Consider the following 26,278-nt stretch of genomic DNA (forward strand, 5'->3'; position numbering starts at 1 on the left):
TGGGCTCCCAGTGGGCCCAAGAGACAGGCTAATGGGAAGATGGAGGCCCGAAAAGCCCAGGGCAGAGGGAAGAAGAAGAGAAGGGGAGAAAAGGAAAGGGCAACAGAAGATGTGGAGAAAGTGAAAGAAGAGAAAATCTGAGAGAAAAACCAGGAGGGGTGGAGGGAGGGCCACAGAAAACCCTGCCCAGCGGTGACAGACAGACCCTCGGAAGGAGCCTCCCTCCCCGGCCGCCACTGACAGCCCGGCCCAAAGCTGCCCTTCGCTCACCCTCAGATGCCCACAGGTCCGGGCCCGGAGGACTCCCACGGCTCCCGCTCCACAGCGCTGTGCGCCCAAGCAGGCAGCTCGTCCGACCAGGGCTGCTCTGGCAGACAGCCAGGCCCCTGCTCCCTGGGTGTGTCTGAGGCGGTGTCTGGGTTCAGGTACGGCTCTCAGGGGCCGTGATCACTTGTCTGAGTACGTGTTTCTGTGTAAGACTGAATCTGTCCAGGAGTGAGTGAGTGTGTGTGTGTGTGTGTGTGTGTGTGTGTGTGTGTGTATCCAGTTTTGGTCTCCCTTGGCTTCCTGCTCTCCTCCTCCCCCACCCCCTGCCGCCCTGGCCAATACACACACTTCCTGAAAACACTGAGAAAGAGAAAAGTCACCCAGAATCCCTTGGGGCAGACACTTCCTCCCCGCCCCCAGGCTGCCCCCCCTCAACCCCAAATTGGAATGGGACAAGCCACCCCAGGGCCGTCTAGCAGGGCCTTACAGAGTAGACCCTCAGGAAACCTTGGCCTTGGCTGGCTCCTCCCCACCCCCAAAAAGGAGGTCCAGAGAGGCTGAGAAAGAGGCTCTTTGAAGGGAGCAAGTTCTGCCCCAGTAACAAGTGATCAGCCTTCAGGAAGACGAGGGATTGGCTGAGCTGCAGGGCAGTCGAGGGCACAGGTGGGAGGCCTTGCAGTAGGATTCCAGCTGGCAGCTGCCCTCTCTGGGAAAATATTCCTCTTTAGAGGTATCTCTAGGCATCTAGCAGGTATCAGAGGGGGACACTGAGATCCAGAGTCATCTGAGAGGGGCTCTGTGGAGTGACCCTGGAACCCTGGATGAGAAAAGACCCCTCTGCCACTTAGGGAAGCAGGCTCAGAGGGTTCACATCTATGATACCTGGGGCTAAGTAGATGGGGCCCCAGGCCAGGAGGCAGGGTCTGAACAATGGCTTCCACTCTGCTGGGCTGTGCGACTCTGGGAAAGTTTCTCAGCATTTCTGGACTCATCAACAAGTTCCCTATCATAAGCTTAAATAATGGTGGGGGGTGTAGACCCTCTGAGGAGTGAAGTAGGGTTGTTTCACGCCAGGCAGGATGGTAAGCCTGGTTCTGAGAGTCCTGACCCAGTTAGGGCAAGGAGGTGGCAACCCCATCCCTGCTCATTTTCTGCCTGCCTCCATGAAGGCCTCTGCCTTTCTAAGACATCTGGGGTGACCCAAGTTGTATAGTGGTAAGGGATTTGGGATGGTGAGCTTGGGGCCCCTTAACCCTACTGTCTAACATGCAGTGTGTGCTGAAGGCACTCTGTGGGTGCCAAGTCTGTGTGGGTGGCACACGTGCTCAGCACTGGGCAGTACAGAAATTCATGCAGTCTTCATCTATTCCTGCACACAACAAATACTTTCAGAGTGCCTATTAGGCAGCTGGCATTGTTCCAGGTATGAGGGATTCAGCAGTAAACAAAATCAATAACAATCTTGGTCTTAGTGGAGCTGACACTAGTGGGCTTGGCAGCACAGTGGCTCACACCTGGCAGTACACAAATAACACACATACCAATTCACCACCCACAGCACATGCATTCACAAATGGACTCACACTGTTGGAGTTTCCACCAGGCCAGTAGACACAGGCACATGCATGTGTGTACACAGGCCCTGATGACCTCACACACACATACCACCACCAGCAAGTAATCACTGAAACTGAATAAACCCCCACTCATATATACATATTAGGATCACATAGGGCCTCCCTTAAAACCCATGCAGAAACGTAAATACACAGACACACTACTTCCTTGATGGCTTGTGCAAACATGCACCCCTGCGGGTGCACAAATACAAACTGGCTAGGCATGCCCTCACATGGAGTCACTATCTCCAGAGTATACACATGCACACACAGCAGATAATCCCAAATTCTGCTGGGAGGCTGGTGATGGGGAGCCAGGCAGATGTGCTCACTTGGACACCACATGAACTGGTTTAAGAGGTCCTAAGACAGAGAAAGTGAGACCTCTATCACTAAAGGGTGCAAGCAAGGACCCAAAGGCTGTATCAGGAAGAAGGGACTTCTACAAAGGGGACAGGAGCAGGTCATGTTGAATAGCCTTCTGCTGGGCACCATGGAGCCTGGTGTCCAGAAGAAGGGGCCAGGAGGGAGAGCCAGTCAGGCTCTATCCCCGTCTCCTCCCTGCCCAGCCTTCACCTGTTACCTACACATGAAGCTCCGCCCTCAGTGAGTTTTTCTGTCCTGGGCTTTGAAGATTTTGTACATCTTGCAAGTCAGGGTGCTAGCACCTACAGATATCCAAAGTTCCAAATGTCAAAGACCCCAGGACAAGGAAGCCAGGCTTGGCAGCTCACCTCCCATCACAATCTGCCTTAAGAAATAGCCCCAGATTGTGAAGAATAACTGTCTCCAAGTTCTCTCAGCATGGAATAAATTTGGGGTCCTTTAGCTAAAGGGCCCAGACTCCTGAGCATGGAAGCCTGGCCTCCTCCACAGGCTAACTAAATGACTAAGTTCACACTGAGGCTCTGAGGGTTGGGGCTGGTACTCCGGGGCATAGATGGGACCCTTACTCTACCCAACAACTCCCCTGAACACAGATGTTAGTTCCAGGAGGGCACCCAATAGAAACAGGCCCAGAGGGGCAATTGCTCATCACTCACACAGCTAGCTGGGCCTGCCCCAGGTATTCTGGCTCCGAGACAGGAATCCAGGCCTCCACTCTCTTAGTGAGAGGTTTGCCTCCCTTAGCCTTTGTGAGCTTCTAACGGACAGGGCCCTGCCTCCTGTCCTTGTTCACCTACTCCCAGCCCTAGATACAGATGGACAGACACACATATGCTCTCTCTCTCCCTCAGCCCCCTCTATAATGATGGAATGAAAAGAAACAGAAATGGCTAGGAGGCCTGATGGCTTAGTCGTTTTAAGCATCTGTCTTCGGCTCAGGTCATGATCCCGGGTCAGGCTCCCTGCTCAGCTGGAGCAGCTACTCCCTCCCCCTCTGTCCCTTGCCCCTCTGCTCGGCCCTCCCTCCATGCTCTGTCACGCAGGTGCTGTCTCTCAAATAAATAAAATCTTAAAAAAAAAAAAAAGTCTCATGCATGTATGAGAATGGCCACTAGAGGGCAGAAGGGCTCCAGGAAACTCCAATCTAAACGTGAGCCTGGCTCCTAGGGGACCCTAGCACCATCTTGCACAGTGTGAGCCCAGGAAAGGCAAAAACCCCTTTTGTGCTTCCACCAATCAAACCTCAAAACAGCACAGCCCTGGCTTAGCCGGCAAGGCCTCCTTACTTAAGGCCCCTCTCTGGGTGGGGAAAGCTTCCCAGGCCCTCCCCACAGGGACTCCCTGAGCATGCACTTGGCATGGATCCAGCCAGGGCTCCTCTCCCTTTTCTGAGACTCAGTTTCTCTGCTTGAAAACAGAACACAAATCCCCAGAAGGCTTGAGCAGGGACCAAACAAGATCTTGTAAGTGAAGCACCCAGCAGAGTGCCCAACAATAGGGACCAGGAGACCTCTCTCTATACATCCTTTCCTCCTCCGAGAAGCCTTCCCAGACTGGGCTGACTTGGTCCAAGTACTGAAATAATCTCCAATACACCCCCGAACACATATCCAGTACTAACTGGGGATGCTCCCTCCCAGCTGGGCACCCCAGCACATGGCAAGAACAGAGGGTATATATGAAAGAGGTTAAAATGGACAGAAGTAGGCGGAAACTCAAGGAAACAGGAGTACCAAGAGCCAGGAGCGGGGAAAACAATTCTGAGGAAGAGGGAGGGTGAGTAGGTTGTGGCCTGAGAAGTGTCCCCAGGATTTGGGGACGTGTGGCAGGAGCAGTACAGGGGGAAGATGGGACACAAGCAGCAGGCCCTGGGAAGTTCCTGCTCCCCCCACAGCAAGTTCATCATCCTAGACTGTTACCTCCACATGCTACCTACTGACTCAGAATGTACTCCCATCTCCCAGCGTCTCATACTCACCAGGCCCCAAACTGAACTCCAGACTTGCTTCCTGGGTATGCTTCTGTCCTTGAACTCCCAGATCAAGAACAGCATCATTATCCACCCAAGATGGAAACATGGATGCCATGTGGCTCCCTGTGCCCTCTCTGCTTATACCCAGGCCATCCCCAAGTCCTATCCATTCTCTCTGCCTCTCCTGGGAGCCTAGGCCCTGTCGCTAGTCACCTAGCTTCCTCCTTCTCCACCAACCTCACCAGCCCCCAGAGTCATCTTTTTAGTATTCAGCTTTTACCCAATTATTCTGCTTAAAACCTTCCTGGCTTCCCACCGGGCATTCCCAGAATGTCCCACCATGCCATCCACAAGCCACCCCCACACTCACCCCCCAGTTTAGCTCCAATCTGCTCAGAGTGGCCCCGGATGGTGCTTCCCACCTCTGAGCTTTACACATGCTGTTCCCTCCACTGAGGTGCCTTTCTTACCCCCAATGCCAAAGGCCACAAACTCCCTCTCCACTTTCTAGGATCTTCCACCCCTATTCCTCCCACCATGGATGGCGTGCACTCACCTCACCAGCAGGCGTGGCATCCCAGTGCGGGGGGGCACAGGAGGAACACTTAATTCTGCCAAATGCCGCTTGGCAGGCAGCGGGGGCAGCACGGGGTCTGGGGCTGCTGCGGATGGGGCGGAGAAGCAGGCAGGCGGAAGGCAGCTCCTCCGGGGTGGGATGGGTGGGGCAGCGGGCAGCCCCTCGTCCTCTCCAGCCGCGGGCAGTGGCTCTGGTGGGGTGGCAGGCACAGGTGGAGTGCGGAAGACATGACGCTTCATGGGCACAGGTCGTAGGGTGGGGCGGGGTGCAGGGGTCGGGGGCGTGTGGGCACGGAGCAGGCCAGCCAGGATGCGGCGGCGGTGACCAGGGAGTAGCATGCCCATGTCTACCAGGCGGGCATCACTGAGGCCTTGGCACTCTGTGGCCCACACCAGCCCATGCTGCTCGAAGAGCCCAGTGTACTGCTCCAGGTGCAGTGCCCGCAGCCACTCAGCCACAGACAGTGCTGCATCCCCAGCCTCTGCCATGGTTCCTGCTAGCAGAGGCCGGCCAGCAGGGGCCTGTCCAGACCTGGAATAGACAGATGGACACAAGTGAGAGGCAAGGCTGCCTGGCCATAGTGCCCCGATTAGCAACCCTCTGTGGCTCTCCCATGCCAAAGCTCTGTCCTTGAGCTTTCTCCTCTGAGCCCCATGTGCCAGGCAAGGCAGATACTGCTAGATCCCTGAACACACAGGCTTTTCTCTCTGCCTGAAACCCACCACCTCCACCTCTGTGGCCTCCTAGCATCCAGCTCACATCTCTTTTGGCACACCCTCCAGTACCTCCAGAGTTGATATCACTCCTAAGACCCATCCACAACCTGGGCCACTGCTGCAAGGCTGGCCAATGGCTGTGTCTGGCACACATACCGTCTACTTCCCTCTGCAAGACCCAGGCAAGGGCCCAGTTCCTTCTGAGGCACCAGTTCCCAGCTCATGGCCAGGCCCAGGGGCTTAGTGAGTATGGGTTAGGTTGAGGGATACCCCCTGCTCCAATCTGCTCAGAGTGGCAAGCCCATCTAGGGGTTGAGCTTCACCCCACCTCCATGCCCCTGGAGGAAGCAGAATGTTCCAGGAGTTAAGTGAAGCCAACATCACACAGCCTCTGGGGTCCTGGCCCTGTGAATGAGGCACCCCTCCCACCACCAAGGTGGTTAATGCATAGGAAAGGCCATCCACTCATTTGTTCATTGGACAGAGCCTCACACGGGGTGGTAGGGACTCAGGTCGCATCTCTGCACTCCAGAGCTCCTGGCCTGGCAGAGTCAAGAGACAGATGATACAAGGAGAAGGTGATTAACAAATCAAAAGAGAAAAGTCACCAGATCTTCTCCACAGATACCAAAGAAGCAAATGATAAAACACAATATCCAGTGTACTTAACAAAAATTTCACTAACATAGAAATGGATTGATACTTCCTTAAACTAAAAATTGGCACCTTACTTAATGGGAAAACAATGGAAAAATCTTCATTAAGGTCAGGAATCAAGGATATCCATTTCATGACAGTGATTATTATTAATCATAGGATTAAAAGTTAAGGAATTTATAAGTGAGCTGGATTCAAAACTAATATAACAAAATCAATATTTATAGGCAATAACCAGGTAGAAAACCTGGATGAAAAGCCTCATTTACGATAGCATTACAAAACCGAAAACACCAAAAAGAAACAGTAAGAACTGTGTAAGATCTATAGGAAGAGACAGAAAGAAGAAACCTGGAAAAATGAAAGACACAGTATGTTCCCATGTAGAAGGCACCATGAAGATATTATTTCTAAGCTAATATATAAATATGCAGAATCCTATTAAATACCACACAGTTTTGAGGGGTAGGGAAGAAGAGCTAGACAAGCAGATTTGAAAATTCATGTGGAGGGACGCCTGGGTGGCTCAGTGGTTGAGCATCTGCCTTCAGCTGAGGGTATGATCCTGGAGACCCGGGACTGAGTCCCACATCAGGCTCCCCACATGAAGCCTGCATCTCCCTCTGCCTGTCTCTGCCAGCCCCCGCTCTGTGTCTCTCATGAATAAATAAATAAAATCCTTAAAAAAAATTCATGTGGAAAAGTAAACAAGCAGGAAGAGCCAGGAAAATTCTCAAGCAGGAGGTGGGGGGAAAAGAAAGGTAAAGAGTGAGAATCAGCCAGTAATTAAGATAGTAAATGTTACCAGCACCTGAGCAGATGAATCAAACAAAACAAATAGATCAAAAATAGATCTAAACACATATAAGAATTTAATGTCCAATAAAAGTAACATCTCAAACTAGTGAAAAAAGATGGATTATTAAATTTTTAGGACAGCTGTGGAACAATCTAGAAGCAAAATCAGACCCTCCTACTTCACACTTTACAACAGGATAAATTACAAAGATTTCATTTTAAAAAATAAGATCATGAAAGGATTTAAAATATCATCTGAGAGAGGCAAAAGCCTTTTAGAAACGATACAAACCTAGGAATGTAATGAGTAAAATATTCAACTCTATAAAAAGCAGGGGTGCCTGGGTGGCTCAGGTCATGATCCCAAAGTCCTGGGATCCAGCCCCCCAAGCCCCCCCCACTTGGGCTCCATGCTCAGCAGGGAGTCTGCTTCTCCTTCTGCCTCTGCCTCTCCCCTGGCTCATGGTGTGTGTGTGTGTGTGTGTGTGTGTGTGTGTGTGTGTGTGTGTGTCTCCCTCTCTCTCTCTTAAATAAATACATAAGACCTTTAAAAAAAAAATCAAACATTCCTGCATGATAAAAACGCACTAGAAACAAAGCCAAGAGATAACCGACAAGTCAGAGGACACATGCCTCTCATATCCCAGACACAGGATTGATTTTTCTGAAAACTGAAAAGCACCTAGAAATAAACAGGTTAATGACCTAACAGGAAAAAAAGGGGGCAAAAAATACAAAATACAGAAAGGAAAATATAAATGGTTCTTAAGCATACGAAAAGGAACTTAACCTCCTCACACTAAGTGGTGACACTGAGGGGTGAGGCATTCCCCTGCCCAGCTGATGGGTGTGCCTCTGGGAAGGGCAATTAAACCACAATAGGTATGAAAACCCCAAGTCCTTTTACTCTTTGATCCAGCCACCTGTAGACAATACCTGCCCTGCAGTCTTCCAAAGTGACTGGTAACAGCGATGTGTATAATACCAAAACACTGGAAATAACCCAAATACCAATCAAACAGGGAATGGATAACTACATTATAGTGTAGTCATGTAGTAGAATACTGAGCAGTCTTAAAAAAATGAGGAAGCTCAGGGCACCTGGGTGGCTCAGTAGGTTAAGCATCTGACTCTTGATCTCAGCTCAGGTTTTGATCTCAGGCTTGTGAGTTCAAGCCTTAAGGTGGGCTCTATGCTGGGTGTGGAGCCTACTTAAAAAAAAAAAAAAGAGGAAACATTATTATTACATATTGATATGGGATGACCTCCCAGATGCATTGTTAATGGTTAAAGAAAGGTGTAGAGCAGTATATAGAACATTCTGCCTTTGATGTAGGAAAAAAACAAACCAGAGAGGAGAGATCAGTTCACAGGGATGGTAAATACATAAAATTTCTCTGAAAAGATACATCAGAGACAAGGTGACCTTGCCTCTAAGGAGAATTGAGGGCTGAGAGGACAGAAGGGGGCAGACCTACAGCCAGACTTCAAGAGTTCTGATGCTGACACATGTTCGATTCCCTCTTTAAGAAAAAGATATCAGAGTGGTGCCTGGGTGGTCAGTCTGTTAAGTGTCTGACTCTTAATTTAGGCTCAGGTCATGATCTCAGGGTCATGAGATAGGGCCCCATGACAGGCTTTGCGCTGGGCGTGGGGCCTGCTTGAGATTATTTCTCTCGCTCTCCCTCTGCCCCTCTCCCACCTCCCTCCCTTAAAAAAAAGGTATTATAATGTCTTATCATTTTACAATATACACAAATATCAAATCATTATGTTGTATACCTGAAAACTAATACAATATCATATGTCAATAATATCTCAGTTTAAAAAGAATTATAAGGGTGCCTGTGTGGCTCAGTCAGTTAAGCATCTGCCTACAGCTCACGTCATAGTCCCAGGGTCTTGGGATCGAGCCCCGAATCAGGCTCCCTGCTCACTGGGAAGCCTGCTTGTCCCTCTCTCTCTGCTGCTCCCCATGTATGCACTGGCTCTCTCTCTCTCTCTCTCTCTCTCTCTGCCAAATAAACAAATACAGTCTTTTTTTAAAAATTTAAAAACTTTATTGAAAAAACAAAAATATCTTACTTCTGTAAAAATTTCCAAAACCACATGACCACATGCATACAGTGCCAGGGTTCCTCCCAGGGCATTGGAAGGAGCCTGAAGCTCAGCTTCCCTGGAAACCCACCTCTGGTGGGAGGGAGACTTTTCACTCTACATCTTCATCTATAACCTACATTTTGAACTACGTGAGTTCTTTAAAAAGGCTGCTGAGGGGGATCCCAGGGTGGCTCAGCGGTTTAGCACCTGCCTTCAGCGCAGGGCATGATTCTGGAGTCCCAGGAACGAGCCCCACATCGGGCTCCCTGCATGGAGCCTGCTTCTCCCTTTGCCTGTGTCTCTGCCTCTCTCTCTCTCTATGTGTGTCTCTAATGAATAAATAAATAAAATCTTAAAAAAAAAAAAAAAAGGCTGTTGAGGGGCCCAAAGGAAGACACAAACGAAATATATTGGATGTTCTTGGAAAACCAGCTCTCAACATTATGAAGACATCAGTTCTTCCTGGGTTAAGCTATAACAAGTACAAAGCACAATCCCCCCAAAATTACCAATAGGCAGATTCTAAAGTTCATATAAAATGATATTAAGGATTTGATGTTAGGTGGAAAAATAATTTGCAGAGCAGTGTTTTCTTATGTAAACATCTAGGTTAAATTAAAAATGCACATATATGTACACATATATAGTCATATACATACATGCATACACATGCACATAATACCTCCAGATGGGGTACACAAGAAACTGCCTGGCTTGGGGGAGAAGACCTGGTAGCTGTGAGAACAAGGAGGGAGGGTTACCTGTCACTATACCTTTCTACGCCTTAAACTTTTCCATCACTTTCCAAAAAATGAACACAATTTAAAAGAGAATGTGGGGGCACCTGGGTGGCTCAGTCAGTTAATCATCTACCTTTGGTTCAAGCCATGATCCCAGGGTGCTGGGATGGAGCCCTGCATTAGGCTCCCTGCTCAGAGTGAGGCTCCCTCTCCCTCTCCCTCTGCCTGCTACTCTCCCTGCTTGTGTGCACACATGTGCACGCGCTCTCTCTCTCCTTGTCAAATAAATAAATAAACAAAAATCTTAAAATAGGGGCTCCTGGATGGCTCAGTGGTTGAGCGTCTGCCTTCAGCTCAGGTTGTGATCCCAGGGTCCTAGGATCGAGTCCTGCATCAGGTCCCTGCTCCACTGGAAGCCTGCCTCTCCCTCTGCCTTCTGCCTTCCCCTCCACCCAATGAATAAATAAAAATTTTTAAAAAATCTTAAAATAAATAAATAAGAATGTGATCCATATTCCCCACCCCACCCATTGGTCCCTGCCCTACCCCACCCCTTCAAAGCCCTCCTGGGAGGCTCATTAGTCTCATCCTTTCCCTGCCTCTCTGCCTATTTTCAAAATGAAAACTGGGACCTCCTGTCTGACCTCCACGAAGCCTCCACGAAGCCTCCCCTACTTCAAAGCTGGGGCTGAGCCCACCACACCTAACCCAGCTCCCTGCTTCCCAATTCTTGACTCACCTGCTGGGCTGCCCAGGACGCTAAGGATCCTTCCAGAGGCAGCAGCTACTCTGAATTACTCCTCATCTTGGTCCAAGGTGGAACCTGTAAGGACAGGAGTGGAGGAGAAAGTCCATGAGCCATTCTGAACAGCTGGATGCCAGGAGGAGGGAAAGGAGGAGGAAGGAAGAGAGAAGAAGGAAGAAAGGGGAGGAGGAGGGGGAAGAAAGAGAAGGAAGCCAGACATGGGCAAGATGGTAGGGGAAGAAGGAAGGGTTCAGGGAACCTAATGGAGTCCAGGTGAAGCAATGGAGGTTAGACCAGAGGAAGGCCTTCCCGCAGGAGTGAAGAGGCAGACATGCCTGCCCAGAGGTGGTGGCCCCACAGATTGCAAAGAGGAGTCAGGACTCCCACTCTCTGGTCCTCCCCAGGACAGGGGCTGGGATACATAGGCATGGGCTGTGCTGGGAACTGCCCCCAGAGAGGACTCAGAAGAGGAGCAGATGCAGCTCCCACTACACTGCAGAGCCTGTCAATGAGAGGTGGAGGATGCTGGGGACACACAGGGAAACAGGACACTCTCCATTAAGGCTGGAAGCCATGGGATGGGGTGAAGGGAGTGGGGGGCAACTGAGGCAGAGGTCTCAGATGCCAGAGGCTCTGCTCCTAAATATGTGTGGAAGCCAAATGAGGGTGTTTCCAGGCAGGAGGAGAAAGAACTGGCTGTCCCTGAGGGCAAGCTACTAGCAAGCCTGGATGGCCTGGGTTCTGTAGGGGGATTGGGGGGAGATGGGCACCTCTGGGCCACAGTATGTCTCCGGCCACCAGGGCAGGGTCACTGAAGACTGCTAGGCTCTGCATGATGGCTTTAGGGGGCACCTGTGAACATTTTAATTTGCCAGTTAGATATTTGTCTTAAGTAGACTCTACAACCACTTCTTAGGATGGGGCTTAAAAAGGTATATGTTTTTAAAGTATTTTATGTATTTTTTAAAGATTTTATTTATTCATGAGAGACATGAATAGATACCCTTAAAAGTATTTCAAAAATAAATTATAGGTAGGGGCGCCTGGGTGGCTCAGTTGGTTAAGCATCTGCTTTTGGCTCAGGTCATGATCTCAGGGTCTTGGGATGGAGCCATGCATAGGACTCCCTGCTCAGTGGGGAGTCTGCTTCTCCCTCCCCCTCTATGCACTCTCTTGCTCACTCTCTCAAATAAGTAATTAAAATCTTTTAAAAAATAAAAATAAGAATAAATTTTAGGTAATTAGTACTTCAGAAAGAACTGGCAAAAAATGGCAGTGCTACTCAAATGACAATTTTTTTTAAAAATAAGAGATAACCTAAGTAGTCCTTACTATATAGGTACATAAGCACTTTTTATTAACTTAGTGAATCCTCATAGCAACCCTATGAGGTACATATCTCACAGTTCAAGATGAAGAAACTGAGGCATAGAGAAGTAATTTGCCCAAAGTCGCACAACTAGGAATGGGCAGCTTAAATATAGTTTAGATCTTTGTCTAATATAGTAGCCAGTAGTAGCCATATATGGCCATGAAGCACTGAACGTGTGGCCACATAATGGAAGTGTGCTGTATAAAGTACACACTGGATTTTGAAAGTTTAGTACAAAAAAAAAAAAAAAAAACCAAGAAGATAAAATATCTCTATTGTTTCTATTTATTATCTGACAAAAGTATAATATTTTGGATACTTAAATATAATACATTAAAACAACTTAGAAATTTTTTAAATTGTACTTGTGGCCCACATTTCATTTCTCCTGGATAGTCTAAGTCTGAGGATTCTTTTTTTTTTAAGATTTATTTATTTATTTATTTACTTACTTACTTACTTACTTATTTATATTAGAGAAGAGAGAGAGAGAGAGAAAGCGCAGGAGCAGGAGGGGCAGAGGGAGAGGGAGAGAGGATCTCAAGCAGACTCTGCGCTGAGCACAGAGCCCAACACAGGCCCAATCTCATAACCATGAGATCATGACCTGAGCCAAAACTAAGAATAGGACACTCAACTGACTGTGTCACCCAGGCGCCCCCTAACTCTGGATTCTTAACCACTCTGCTTCCTACCACTCAAAAGTGATAATGAATGTTAAGTAAGCACGAGCTACAGCTTGGGCACCCTTTTAAAGGCTCAGCACCAACTGGTGATGGCCCCAACACTACACTGGAATGACCAGGGCTGGGAAACAGGAAACCACTTCCATCCCTCAGAAGTGGTCAGCCCCACCCCACCTCCCAGCCTCCCTCAAGTTCCTATTCCTGCACTAAAGACTTTAGACCAAGGGCAGAGTCAGAGATCGACACTGACCCCTCTGGGGCAGCCTCATTCAAGGCTCTGGAAATGTAAGCCCGACCTCAGACCTGGCCTGGCTCTCCAGGAAGCTCAGGCTAGAGGGGGGTCAGTCACCATCCAGCCAGTGAAAACAGCCCACAGTGCCCTCCCAGGGCAGAGGGTCAGGGAAGGCTTCCTAGAGGAGGCAGCTCCTTGAAAAAAGTTTAATGGGCAGCCCGGGTGGCTCAGCAGTTTAGCACCGCCTTTGGCCCAGGGCCTGATCCTGGTGACCCAGGATCGAGTCCCACATGGGGCTCCCTGCATGGAGCCTACTTCTCCCTCTGCCTGTGTCTCTGCCTCTCTCTGTGTATGTCTCTCGTGGATAAATAAATAAAATCTTTAAAGAAAGAAAAAAGAAGTTTGGAGCAGTGCCCTGCTGAGCCATACGGAAGGCTGAGGCAAAGAAGGAATTGGCAATACTCTTTATTTAAAATTTTGGTATTTTATCTTGGATTTTTCTCACCAATTTTGATTTGTTTTTTAAATACGGCTTAAAAATATTATCTTGATTACTGAGCTTTTTGCCCACCCTCCTCCCTTTACACTTTGTGCCCAAGCCAAGTGCCACACTCACTGTACTCTAATCCTGGCTCTGGTTTGGAGCTTTAAGCCCTCTGGCTGCTATGACACATTACTGAGTCTCCACCCCCAGGGAAGCAGGGACCAGTGGAGGGAAGTGTCATCCTGTTGTGACAGCATGGCCACAAGCTGTGGGGTTCCCCTCCTCCCCTACCTCAAGGGCCCAGCTCAAACTTCAACACCCCACCATCCCACCTGCCCCTGCTTCTCCTGTCCCCCTCCAGCTCCCCTCTGCTATGCCAACTAAGATCCCACCCCAGCTCTAAGCCACAAGCCCCCCCCCCCGCCCCCCCCCCCCTTCAACCTGCTCCAGCAGTGACATTTACAAATGAAGAAACAACACCCACAGAGAGGAAGTGACTCGATGTAAAGGAAGCCCTAAAAGAAGCCCCAGCTGGGCTGGTCTGGCCTAGGATGCCCTTCATGTTGCTTTTTGCACCAGGCACCAGCTTAGCATATGGGACCCCCGAAAATGTCTGCTGACAGTGAGCAAATGAACCACATCCCACCTTCAGGTACTGATTCCTGTTGCCTTCTCCAGCAAGTGCTCCCTAACCACTGGGCTTGGGCTCCTAAACCGCGGAAGCCGAGCCATGTAGCAGAGCGCTACTCCCCATCTATTCTAGTTGGTCCATTCATGGGGCTCCGTCTGCACCTAACCCCCATCTGGCCTGGGGTACTCTGAGAGCCTGCACCCCTTTTTATCCACCCCTCCCTCCACAGTGGAGTCCAAGGCCTGGCTGACCCAAGGGCACTCAGTCCAGAGGTAAGGGTCATCCAGAATCACTAATCCTTGGCAGCCAGTCCTTCCTTAGGTCTGCTTGCCGGAGGCGAAGCTCTCACCTTCTGTCCTCTACCACTCAACCCCCACCACAGTTTAAACCTCACTGCCCTTCTGGCCCAGCCTGGCATCTCAGTCCCGCCATTCCCACCAGTCCAGCAGCAGGGCAGCCCAGAGCCTTAGCCAAGGGCAGGCACCCTCCCACTTCCTCCGTTTTTCCTAAGTGCCTACTGCATGCCTAGCCCTTGCCAGATTGTCAGCTTTATCTCACTTGTCCTCATAACAATCTCAAGGCCTGAGACTCTTGCCCCATTTCAAGGAAGCTGTGGGAAGTGGAAATTTGCCCAGGTCACTTGCTGGAGCCACAGGGGCCTTCAGAAGATGTGACTGCCTCTCTTTGGTAGAGCTGGAAAGGCTTCCAGAGGGCACTCCAGAGCTGGGCTTGGAAGGAGTAGGAGGTTGCGCTTCCAGCCAAAGGAAACTGAGCAGGCAAGGCTCAGGGGTAGGAAAGGACCTGGCAGGTCCAGAGATGGGGTGATTTCAGTGGGGCAGGGACGGGGATGTAAGAGGACAGTAGTGACACCCAGACAGGTCTGGGGACTCCCACGAGGGTGTGAGCCTCCTTTGCATTCTGATTTGCATGAGTGAGTTAGGCCTGAGTCAGAGTGGCCCTAAAGGTCCTAACTCCTTCCACATTCAGCCCCCTCAGCCAAGACCCTGCCCTCCCCCGCCACACCCCCCACACCCCCAGGAGTACTTCAGGCCCCCTCTGCACAGAGCTGCACTCTGGGTCCAAGGGAAGGCCCAGTGATGGGGGGATGGAGTGAGAGGGAGGCGGGGTCCACACCTGGGGCCTGAGCTACTCCTCCACTCACCCCCTCCTCCCCTGCACGCCATCTCCTCCCACTCCCACAACCCCCACTACTCCAGGCGGACTCAGCATAGACTCCAGCATCCAAACCTCAGGAAACCCCTCAGAGCGTCCCACACAGGAACCAAGAACACATCTAGCTCTGGCCAGGCCAGGTCTACAAACCACAACCTGCCCATACCACAAACTCATACCTCTCACAGCCTCCAGGGACACACACCTCTCACCCCACCCGACAGCCACAGGGCAGATCTGCCCCTCCACCACACACACACACCCTTCGGTCCCACACTCCCAACAGCCTGACTATGTACAACTGCCCCAGAGCCCAACGATGCCCAGGACCCCCCACCACCAATCCCAACCCAATTACCAGGTGATACCTGTGGGCAGGACCACATTTGATCCGCCGCCCTCCTGGGTGTTCTCAGGACTCCGCTAACCAGGCAAGAGGCCTTGGAGACACTTCCCTCCCATATGAGGAACTAGGTGGGGGCTGGGTTCCTGGCTCGAGGAGTGCAGAAGCGCCCCCGCCCCGCTGCAGAAGCTAGCTCCCTCCAGCCCAGCTAGGCAAGGCATCAGGTGCAGCCCTCAGGCAGGCAGCTGACTGATCCTTGGGCCAAGAAGCCTACCTTCTTTCTCTCAGGGATCGGTGGCCACTGCATACCAGACCCAAAGAATTATACTGGAGTCTCCTGCTTTGCCGCAGCTCCGAATCTCTGCCCTGGCATTTGCCCTGGCACCAGATTCCTGCCCCATCCCATCCGTGGTGTGACTCATCTCTGGGGTCGCAGGAATGGTGGAGGCAGATGGGAGCAGCCCTCAGCATGTCAGCATGGTGAGGATTGAGTCAGGGCCCCAGCGCCTGGGTGCATAAAGAGCTGCCTCAGCCACCTGGTGGGGAGTTGGGGGCCACTGGTGAGCCCCTGGTGAGTCTACATCAGAGCCCTTTTCCTCCAGGATGCATGGCAAGGCTGGGTTCCAGTCCTGGCTCCATCACTCCTTGCCTGAAGTCATGTGACATTTTGAGACTCAGTTTCCCCCTCCATAAAGCAGAGCTGTCACCCAGATAACTACGACACGTCACCATGTATGTACTAGAAGCCACACTCACTCGTCATCTGCTCACTCCTCTGTTGCTAAGACAGACACTTCCTGTTCCTTAGCCTGAGGCCTTGGGCAGTCCTGACCAGAGGGGACCTTGGCACTGGCCTTGTATCCAGGCTCCTGTCTGGATTGCTCCGCATCCTGGAGCTCTCTGTTCCCCGAGATACCAAGGACTAGCACACCCTGCCTCCGGCCACATCCCCCTGCAGGGCTCCAGACTGGATACCCCACTGCCCCCCTGCCCTCTTTCTGGGTGGCCCCAGGCACTCCACATTCCCCACCCCACCACGTGCTCTCCCAGGAAAGTAAGGCTACCTCCAACCCAGGTGCGGCTTCTAAGCCAATTAGAAAAAAATGCCTCTTCCTTCAGAAGCCCCACAGCAGGACACGCAGCTCAGCAAGGAGGACAGGCTAGATTTCAGTATCCCCTCTCCCAGCTCTCACTTCACGCTGTCCCCCACAACCAGGTACTCTTGGACAGAGCGCAACATGCACACTCTCACACAGTGGGCCTGGGGAGACATAGAACATTTTAACAGCCTTCTTGGGGCCACCAGTTCAGCATTACAATAAAAAAATAAATAAAACCAGTTTTATTCATGACCATGATGCATAGGGGACTAGGGGACAGGAGACATCCTTGACTTCATTTCAGGACTAGCCCTAACTCCCACCCTAATCTTAAACGATTATTTTCTACAATCTTCATGTCTATGCTGTTGAAAGTTTTTTGTTTGTTTGTTTTTAAGATTTTATTAATTTATTCATTCCTAAAAGACACACAGAGAGAGAGGCAGAGACACAGGCAGAAGGAGAAGCAGGCTCCATGCTGGGAGCCCAATATGGGACTCGATCCGGGGTCTCCAGGATCTCGCCCTGGGCCAAAGGCAGGCGCTTAAACCGCTGAGCCACCCAGGGATCCCTGCTGTTGAAAGTGTCTATAGTTGTGCCTCACTTTTATAATTAGATGACAAAATGATGAAAGTATCTTAGGTCTATGACAATTAAGTCCCAGTTTGTTCCTCAAAATTACTATTAAAAAGTAGCTTTATAGGATGCCTGGGTGGCTCAGCACTCAGCGGTTGAGAGTCTGCCTTTGGCTCAGGTTGTGGTCCCAAGGTCCCAGGATGCAGTCCCATATCGGGCTCCCTGCAAGGAGCCTGCTTCTCCCTCTGCGTCTGTCTCTGCTTGTCTCTCTGTGTCTCTCATATGTAAATAAATAAAATCTTTTTTTAAAAAAAAAAAGAGGCTTTACGATTTTAAGTGTAACATGAGCAGACCACTAAGAGAAAGAACAGTCATAAACAAAACTGATTTCCTGGGTCATGTGCACTAGAGAATGAGAAACTGAGACCCAAAGCCCACTCCCCCTCACCATGGTCTTATCCTCCCAAAGGTCAAGGATGCAGCACAGCAAGTAAGGTGCCCCCCACGCAGAGGCCAGCAACAGAGCACAGCCCAGGGACTTTCAAATGGGAAATGGACTGAGGACCATTAGTAAACATGAGACTCTAGGGTCCCTGTGGTTCGTCATCTAAACAGCATCTGACCCTACTCTAGCCCTGACCATCACCCACCTTCCCCCAAACCTCATCTGAGGTCCCTCTCATGCCCAAGCCCCACCCTGGAGAGGGTCAGATATAGAGGAAGATATGGAATGAAGCATAAATATCTGCAGAGTATCTCACTTGCAAATTAACGAAACTGAAAGTTAAATGATTCGGGGTTTAGGCCTTGTCAAAGTCTGTGACATACAAATCCCCCCTGACCTACCAAGTACTCTCACCTCTGAAAGAATCACTCAGGATCACTCTGGGCCCTCCCATTTCCCCTATGCCTCCTCATGACTTTGTTCTGACACCAACTCCCTCTCCATCCCCGCTCTCCTCCGCCCCAGGCCTCCCTGGCAGGCCTGGATCTCTAGGCCCTCCTCCTGCTTCCCTCCCTTCAGCCAGCACACCCCTCAGCCCACCCTGTAACTGCCCCCAAGGGAGAGCACCTCACTTAACCCTAACCCTGACCCATACCGACCTTCCCTGTGCCCCAGCCCGTCACCGTTGAGGCACAGCACCTGAGGAGACCTGGGCAGCCCCAGCAGGAGCACATGGGGCTCTGGTCTGGTTCTCAGGCACAGACAGTCCCCTACTGAGCTGGGGGCTTCTCAGGCAAAGCAAGGCCAGAGGTGCTACAGCGTGACACCAGGAAGATCCTCCTCTGGGTCCACTGCTCCATGGCAGGGGTGGTGGGGACAGGGGGCTCCTAACACTATCAATGAGGCAGAAACAGGGCTGACCACATGGCAGGTGGGAGTACACAGGGCTGACAATAAGGCTCCCAGGTAGCAGAAGTGGACAGAACCAGAGTCACATGCCGGGACCCTCAGAGGGGCTGAGGGCTGGCCCTGGCCCGGGATGGGGACAGAAAGCTGCTTGACTCCTCTCAGAACCACCCTAGAAGCTGTTGTGCTTACCCACCCAGGAGGAGAGCCTTGGTGGGCTCCCCCGCACAGGAGAATTAGGAGCCCAAAGAACAGGGACCCGAAACTGCCTTCTCCGTGGGTGGTCCCTGGAACGGAGAAGCCAGAGAATAAGCAGATCCCTTGCTGCTAGCACCTGAAAGGGGAAGCTGCCTGTGTTGATTGGGTAGAGGTGACCAGACTGGCGGGCAGGGGCTGGAAAGGAGAGAGAGACCGGGTATCAGCCACACAGGCTCTGGCCACGGATATGTGTGATCTCAGCCTCCCCCCTCTAGAGTCAGACAAAAGAGAGGAAGACTCCCTGACTCGGCCTCTCCTCTCCAGCTTACAGAGAACATTCTAACCCTCTTGTCTGACCCGGCCAAACTTGCCTAAAACAACAAAAGGTCATGATTACAGAATGCTTACCATCTACCAGGCACTGTGCTAAACACAGTGTGTGGACTGTTTTATATAATCCTCATGACAGTCTAGAACGAGAGTGGTTTTAGCCCACTTTACAGATGAGAAAGTAACTAAGCCTCAGAAAGGTTAAGTAACCTGCCTAAACTAACACAGGAGCCAGCATTGGACCCGAGGGCTGCCCTCGGGTAGACAGGCCCCTCTTTCTACAACATCTCCTCAGAGGGGACAGCGCAGAGACAGGCAGAGAGCAGCGAGGACACAGAGGGTCAGGCGGGCAAGAGAGAAGGGACATGAGTACAGGCCGAGAAGGGCCTGGGGAGACAAAGTGAAGACACTTGCCCTTGTGTCTGGACAGCAGGAAGCCACGACAGGTAGCAAGGTGCTTCCGGGATGGATCACGGGAGGCAGGCAGGCGGGAATGCAGGGGCACAGGGGTGCCAGCTGCTGGGAGACTGGGGAATTCACGAATTTCTGAGTCTCCGTTTCGCCATCTCTAAGATAGAGATTACAACAGCTCCACCATGCAGGCTTGCAAGGAATAAATGCATGCCTTCGAAACAGCCCAAATCTGACCAGTGCTCATTCCTCAGTGCCTTCCCACCTCCCTCAGAATAAAGCCAAAACCAGCACATGGGCCTACCAGGTTGCATGGCCTGTCCCCACTGCCTCTGTCTCCTTGCTGTTATTCCAACCCACTCTGTGAGCTTTACCCCCAGAGGTGGGCACTGGAGCTCCTCTGCCTGGGGTGCTCTTCCAGATATCTGATGACTCACCCCCCTGTTTTTTTCCAGCACTTTCTCAAATGCAAGGCCTTCCTTCCTTAAACACGCTACCTAAAAATGTGCTCCCATGAGTTCCTGAACCTGTCATTTTTCAGCTTATCACTTTTGGGTTCCATCCTCGGATGCCACTTCTCACTGTATTGCATATTTATTTGCTCATCGTCAGTCTCCTCAACCAGAGGACAGGAGCACTGTCTCATTAACAGCTCTATCGCCAGTGGCTAGAAGTGTCTGGGCCCTGGAGGAATGGATGAATGGACAACCACAAAGGCCTGGCTTACCCCAGTCAGGAGCTTGGGACAGGGGCCTGTGACATGGGGAGGGAGATGGATGGTTGGATGAGGAGCTGTCAAGGTTCAGACCAGAGATCTAGGAGTCAGGGATTCAACTCTGAGGTTCCTCAGTCCCCTCTGCTGTTGGGCTTGCCCCTTCTCTTACCTGAGGCTGTCCCAGCCACTTCCTGCTGCGCTGGCCTGGTAAACACTGCTCAGGGAGCCTTAAGTGCTGACTCTCAGACCACCTCGTGCTGCCCACCCGTCAGCCACTCCCCAGAGTAGCTCCGAACCTTCTTAGACTTCCAGGAGTCTCTGAGACCAGCCCCAATCCCTCTGCTCTGCCCACCCCTTCCATGACCCTCTATTGCCTTGCCTCTACCCACTGGCTCCTGCCACATACTCCTCTTCCATCTCATTCCCTCCACTCCCACTGCCTGCCACCTTACCTCCAGATCTTTGCTTATACCATTCCCTCTGCCTGGAACGTCATTCCCTACCTTGCTTTTCAAGTTCAGAGCCATCCACTCCAGGAAGTAGCCTCTGAGTCCCATGGCCACAGCCCTGATCACACTGGGAAGTTACTCTCTGTGACTCTCTCATAGATATGGCTGGGTGCTCCTGGAAAGCAGGACCAGGGTCTGATTCCCCTGCATCCAGCCTGAGGTTGGCAGATAGTAAATATCTGTTGACTGCATGAACATCTCCTAATTTTATACGTGGAAAGCAAGTGCCCAGGCAAGTGATGACTCGCCCAAGGTCATGCTGCAACCAGTGGCTGGAGTGTGGCTAGAGCCTGGCCTCGGGCCTCCTATATCAGACACCTCCCATTCCTCTACTGCCCACCCAGTTACAGCTCTAGTCTCCTGCCTGCTGTACCCCAGACCTACCTTCCCCCAGCTCCTCACCTGCCCCCACCTGCTCCTTAGGCATTTAGGAACCACCTTAGCCAACCCTCCCCTCTTCCAGAAGATGAAAGTGAACCCCAAAGAGGTCCAAAAAACTAAACTAACCAGGGCCACATGACAAGTCAGGACCAGGACCTAGCCCTCCCCCACCACACCCGACTGGACTCCCTTCCATTAGCCTGTTCCTTGGAAGAACTGGGAGGAGACAGTCCCCTTAGGTGATCTCAGAGATACTGCAGCAACCGCCCCCCCAATCCACTTAGGCTAGGCCACCCCGACACTGAGAAATGTGGGTTTTCAGGTCACCGGCAGTAGAGGCAAATAAGTGTCCTGATTCACGTCCTGAAACAGAAACTGGAACGGAACCACTAGAACAACTAGATGCTCCCCGAGTCTTTGGCCTCCCTAGGCCTAGTACATCCATCTTCGGAGCTGAGGAGCTAGTATAGGAGGAACAGCCCCAGGCTGAGGGAAGACGTAAGCCCTTAGCTGAGGCCTTTAGCACCCCTTTCAGTAAGCCAGGTAGACCCCACCCCAAAGCTGTCCTGTTGTTGCCTGGCAAAGCCTAGTCCCCAGCCCTGCTCTCCAGAGGTCCCTTCTCCCCCACCAGGCTAGGATCAGCTTTGAGAACAAGCTATGGCAGCTTGGCTGCAGACTCAGTGGCCTGCCTAGAGGGAGGTCCCTACTCAGAGGGATAAAAGCCTCACCCAACTCACCCAATCAAGGAGTGCAAAGCCCAGCACACCTCATACCCCAATTCACAGGGATGTCCAATACTGATCACACCTGTGCAAAGGTACAATCTCAGGTCCTCCAAGGATGCATCTGAGCCCGAGAGTGCCCACACAGGCCCATGCACAGTGCCTGTCCAGAGGCATGTGGAGCAGGAAAGAGATGGGAAACACAGCCCAGGAAGAAAGAAACACACCCAGCCAGAAGTCTCCAGGAGGAAGGCTTGGGGGGAAACAGGCCTCCTTCCCACAAGGCAGCCCCTTTGAGGGCAGCTGGTGTGCCTATAGGCTCAGATGGGCACCGGAAGGAAAGGGTGAGGGTAGCAGCATTGCAAAATATTCAAAGGCCCTCCTGAGGACGGGCAGTGCAGTGCCTCCCTCAGGGCTCCCAGACGCAGGTCTCTGTCTACCACTCTGGCTTCGCTCTTGAGCCTGGCTCTGACCCTCCCAGACCGGAACATGTTGACCCCAGGAGGACCTGGCTCACCCATCAGTGTGGCCCAGCCCTTGCTCCATGACCCAGCCAGCCATCAGCCCTCCCTGGGCCTCCCCTCAAGCCCGTCCTGGTATCCAAGAGGACAGCCCCTCTACCAACAAATGAAGAGGAGGCCTGGACTCTGCCTGTACCCTCCTCATTCCCCACCAAGATGGCTGTCTCTTCTGCTACCACTTAGTCCCTTCCAGGGTCTGGTTCTCAGATTTCTTGAAAGGCGACCTCATGCTGTGGGTGGTGGGTGCACAGAGCACACAAAGCCTGGAGACCAGCTGTGCCACTGACCACCAGAAGCAGCCCTGAGAAACTCCGAGCCTCATCTGTCTGGCATCAGCCAGCCAAGGTGTGGCACAGGACTCAGCCTCAACTCAGAGGCTACCCAGCCTGATACAAGGCTTGGCAGGCTCCTGGAACCCAGAATTTTGGATATTCAGAAGCTCGGAATCACCAGCACACAAAAAACCCTAGACTCCCTGAATCCCCAATGCTTAGAATCTCAGACTCAGAATCCTAAGACCCCAGCTGCCCAGCTGGGGAGCGGGTGGGTGGGAATAGAGAGGAGGGGAGAAGGCCCTGCACCCCATGTCACCTGCTCTGCTTGATATGTTCCTCTCCTGATCTGCTCACACCTAGAGGACTGATGTGGTACCTATTGCTTCCTGCTCCCCCTCTGAAGTCAAGGGACACTGAGTTCAGAGACCTGGCCCTGGCGTTGGGCACTGGAGTGGAAAGGAGGGGTAAGGAGAATGCCAGGGGCGAGGCAGTGCCCTCTGAGGCAGGAGAGAAGGAGGCAAAGAAGGCCCAGGCATATGGGGTAGAAAGACGCAATGGCAGCTCCCCCATGTGGGGGGGCCGTCCCACTCCAGGACCACCCCAGGCCAGAAGGAAGTAGGGCCAAGCCAGACTCCCTCAGGAGCCGCCAAGATTCCAGGTGTGACCTCTAGTTCCTTGCCCTAGGAATGGGGACAGAGGTGTGGCCACAAGAGGTCCCAACACTCCTCTATCCCCCTGGCCCTCACAACAATAAAGATATGAAGGAGAAGGAAGATTTTGCCCCATTCCTCCCTCCTGTGGCGGGGGGAGAGGGGGCCTCTCTGCCCCCTAAATCCTCTTCTGAACCCCTCAGGGACTGCGCACCACACTCCTGACCACAGCCGGTCCCTGCTTCTTGGCCTCACGGCTCTGGAACCACATCCCCCGGGTTTGTTCATTCGGTCACTGACATCCAGCTGTTCCGCATCCCAGGTCCCTTCAGAGGGCTCGGTTTGGTCAGGGAGAGAGACTGGGGCCTGTGATAAGGCAGGTGGGCGGTGTCTGGGGGAAGCTCAGGGCTTCGGAGGCCAGGAGGCCCCGACCGGGCCCAGGCAGGGAGGAAGTGTGCTGGCCTTGGGGCCTCTACCTGGTGTCAGTTCCAGCTCTCCCTTTCCTCGGCTGAGGAAAGTCACTTAGCTTCTGACCTCAGTCTCCTCACCAGCAAAACGGGGTCTGGGAGAGCCACCGTATTCCACAAAGTCCAAAGTGGACAGGACAGGACGAGAGCAGCAAGCAGCCCTCCAAGAGGCATCCGTGCTAGGCCGGGCCCAGAACTAGAGGGAGGTCAGTCTCGACTACAAGTAGGATGCCCACAGCTGGTTACTGGCAATGCCACCCACCATGTGGCCCTCAACCCAGATTGGGAGTTCGCAGGGTAGAGGAGGGTTTGGATCTCCTCCACCTGCAGTGTCTCCCAGGGCTCAGACGGTCTACTGCAAAGAGGGAGAAATTCAGACTCCCAGCTCTTCTCTGTAACGGGTCATCTTAGGCAAATCACCTAAGCTTCCTGGGCCTGTTTCCTCATCTATAGAGTGGGAATGGTACCCACTGTGCGACACTACTGCTGAGGACTACATCAGCCCAAAGAAATGCTTCCACAGTGAATGGCACATAGTAAGCTTCCAAGAAACAGTAGCCACTGCCACTATTATTACTACTATTCAATAATACTGTTGTTACTAAACTGGTCACTTTTTTTTTTTTTAAGATTTTACTTATTTATTCATGAGAGACACAGAGAGAGAGGCAGAGACACAGGCAGAGGAAGAAGCAGGCTCCATGCAGGGAGCCTGATGTGGGACTTGATCCCAGGTCTCCAGGATCAGGCCCTGGGCTGAAGGCAGATGCTCAATCGCTGAGCCACCCAGGAATCCCTGAGCTGGTCACTTACTTCCACCTCCCCTCCCAGCCACTCTGATTGTCCCAGTAGTCTGGAATAGATGTCCTGAGTATAGGACAGATCTTTTCCTTTCTCAACTACATTCCAAAGGTTGAGCTAGAGAAAAATTCCACAGGAAGGTCGGGTGGAAGACCAACCAGGCACTGTCCCTCCAGCCCCAGGCTGTCCCTGACACCCAGGGTCATCAGCCTCTTTGGGCTGTCCTCCCCAGAGCCCTCATTAGAGCATACAGGTCTGGGGGCCTCATGGGGCCAGGGGTGAGCAGACAAGACATCCTCTCTGATCAGGGCTGGCAGGGAGCCTGGTGTTGAGTTATTGGCAGGCCCTGAGATCTGTGGGGAGTGTACTTATAGGGGATCTCTGAGGCTCCCTCTTATCTACCTGCTGTTCAGATCCATGGAGCAGCCCCCTTAGCACAGAACCCTTTCCTCAAACACCCCTCTGTGCAGGGCTGTGAAGGGGGCTGAGGCCAGCCAGGCTGAGATCAGAGGAGGAGGTAAGAGAGCCCACCCAAGGGACTGGACTCCAATCCCCAGGGAGGGCCGGGTCAGCCTGGCTGGGGTCACACTCTGCTCATGGCTGCCTTGGCCATCACCCAGGGGACAGCCCCTCACTGTATGGACCCTGGACTGAGCTCAAAGGGGAAGGTCAGACTGGAGAAGAGGAAATCAGGCCAAAGAAGGCAAAGGAATGCCTGGGTCCTGATCCTGCCTCTATCGCTTATTTGCTGTTTAGGGAGGACGAAACTGGTTAACATACATAAAATGCCTACCTCAGTGCTATGTGCCTATTTACTGACATATTTCTCACGGATGTGATTACTCAGCTCCTTCTGAGTCTGTTTCCCCCCTATGTTACTGGGCAGTGATCTCCGTCTCATGGAATGATATGAGGTTAAATAAAATGCAAATGTATAGCATCAGACACGTGATAGGTACTCAAATCAAACAGAGCTTCCTTCCTTTCCCTCTTCTTTCCCTGAGAGGGCCCACACTAGAGGTCAGATCAGTCCTGACCCCCACAGAGCTCACTATGTGATCCTGGTCTGACCTCTGGCCCTTGGCCTCAGTCTCCCCATCTGTGAAAAAAACTTCTGAGCCAAATGGTCTCTGAGTATCTGACCATAACTATTCCAGTTCCCTTCCACCTCCATTCCCTTCTTCCTTCTCCATTTCCAACTTTTGTCCTACTGCATCCCCTCTTGCTGCAACAGAACCTTTGGGAGCCTAAAATTGGGTGGAGGGGACAGCTGGTGGGCAAGGGGCATGAGCCTTGAAGCAACCCAGGGCCCACCCCAGGCTCCCAAGGGTTAAGATCCAGAGTGAAGGGCGGGGGGGCGGGTGCGCAGCAGGGTCAGCGCTGGACAGGCGGGCCTGGAGCCCAGGGCCTGCCTCCCCTCCCCCCATCCTGGGAACAGAGGCTACTTGTTTGGGCATCAGCCGGCTGGCTTTGAGCTTGGCTAAAGAGTGGGGTAGGGAGGGGAGAGGGCCCAGAGAACAGAGGGGACTCCCGTCTCTTTAGCTGATGCTCTAGACTTAGTACTAGGCTAGTCCACCACTAGCCCTCAGGACTCTGAGGCCCCCTACCCCTCTGAACTAACCCCTGCCCTCCAGGTTCTCTCTTTCCTACATTCAAACATTCATTGCAGGGGACAAGATTGATGCTCAGGCCCAATAGTTGCCCTAGCAGTCTCTCTCTGGAGCATGAAACCAGGGCTCCTCTCCTCATCCTGCAGATAGGGAAATGAAGGC

The 26,278-nt window shown here is 52.1% G+C and overlaps 1 protein-coding gene across 14 annotated transcripts in view; it reads right to left on the minus strand.

Moving 5' to 3' along the window:
• The window catches only part of ARAP1 (ArfGAP with RhoGAP domain, ankyrin repeat and PH domain 1), a 64,633-nt gene that overhangs the window by 36,487 nt on the left and 1,868 nt on the right, over nt 1–26,278 (minus strand). For 4 of the 14 annotated variants that reach the window (XR_011995342.1, XR_011995343.1, XM_026010545.2 and 1 more), the window contains exons 2-3: nt 10,573–10,656; nt 4,802–5,353 (exon numbers count right to left, since the gene is read on the minus strand). Coding sequence is in view for 8 of the 14 variants with exons in the window: in XM_026010545.2 (XP_025866330.2) it covers nt 4,802–5,310 (509 nt within the window). In the remaining 6 variants the exon portion in view is untranslated. Of the gene's footprint in view, nt 1–270; nt 766–4,801; nt 5,354–10,572; nt 10,657–15,524; nt 15,640–15,773; nt 16,294–20,683; nt 20,899–26,278 lie in introns of those variants that run through there. The other 10 variants (XM_072727344.1, XM_072727341.1, XM_026010547.2 and 7 more) reach the window with 8 other exon arrangements.

The sequence above is a fragment of the Vulpes vulpes genome, chromosome 11, assembly GCF_048418805.1.
Source record: "Vulpes vulpes isolate BD-2025 chromosome 11, VulVul3, whole genome shotgun sequence".
NCBI lineage: Eukaryota > Metazoa > Chordata > Mammalia > Carnivora > Canidae > Vulpes > Vulpes vulpes.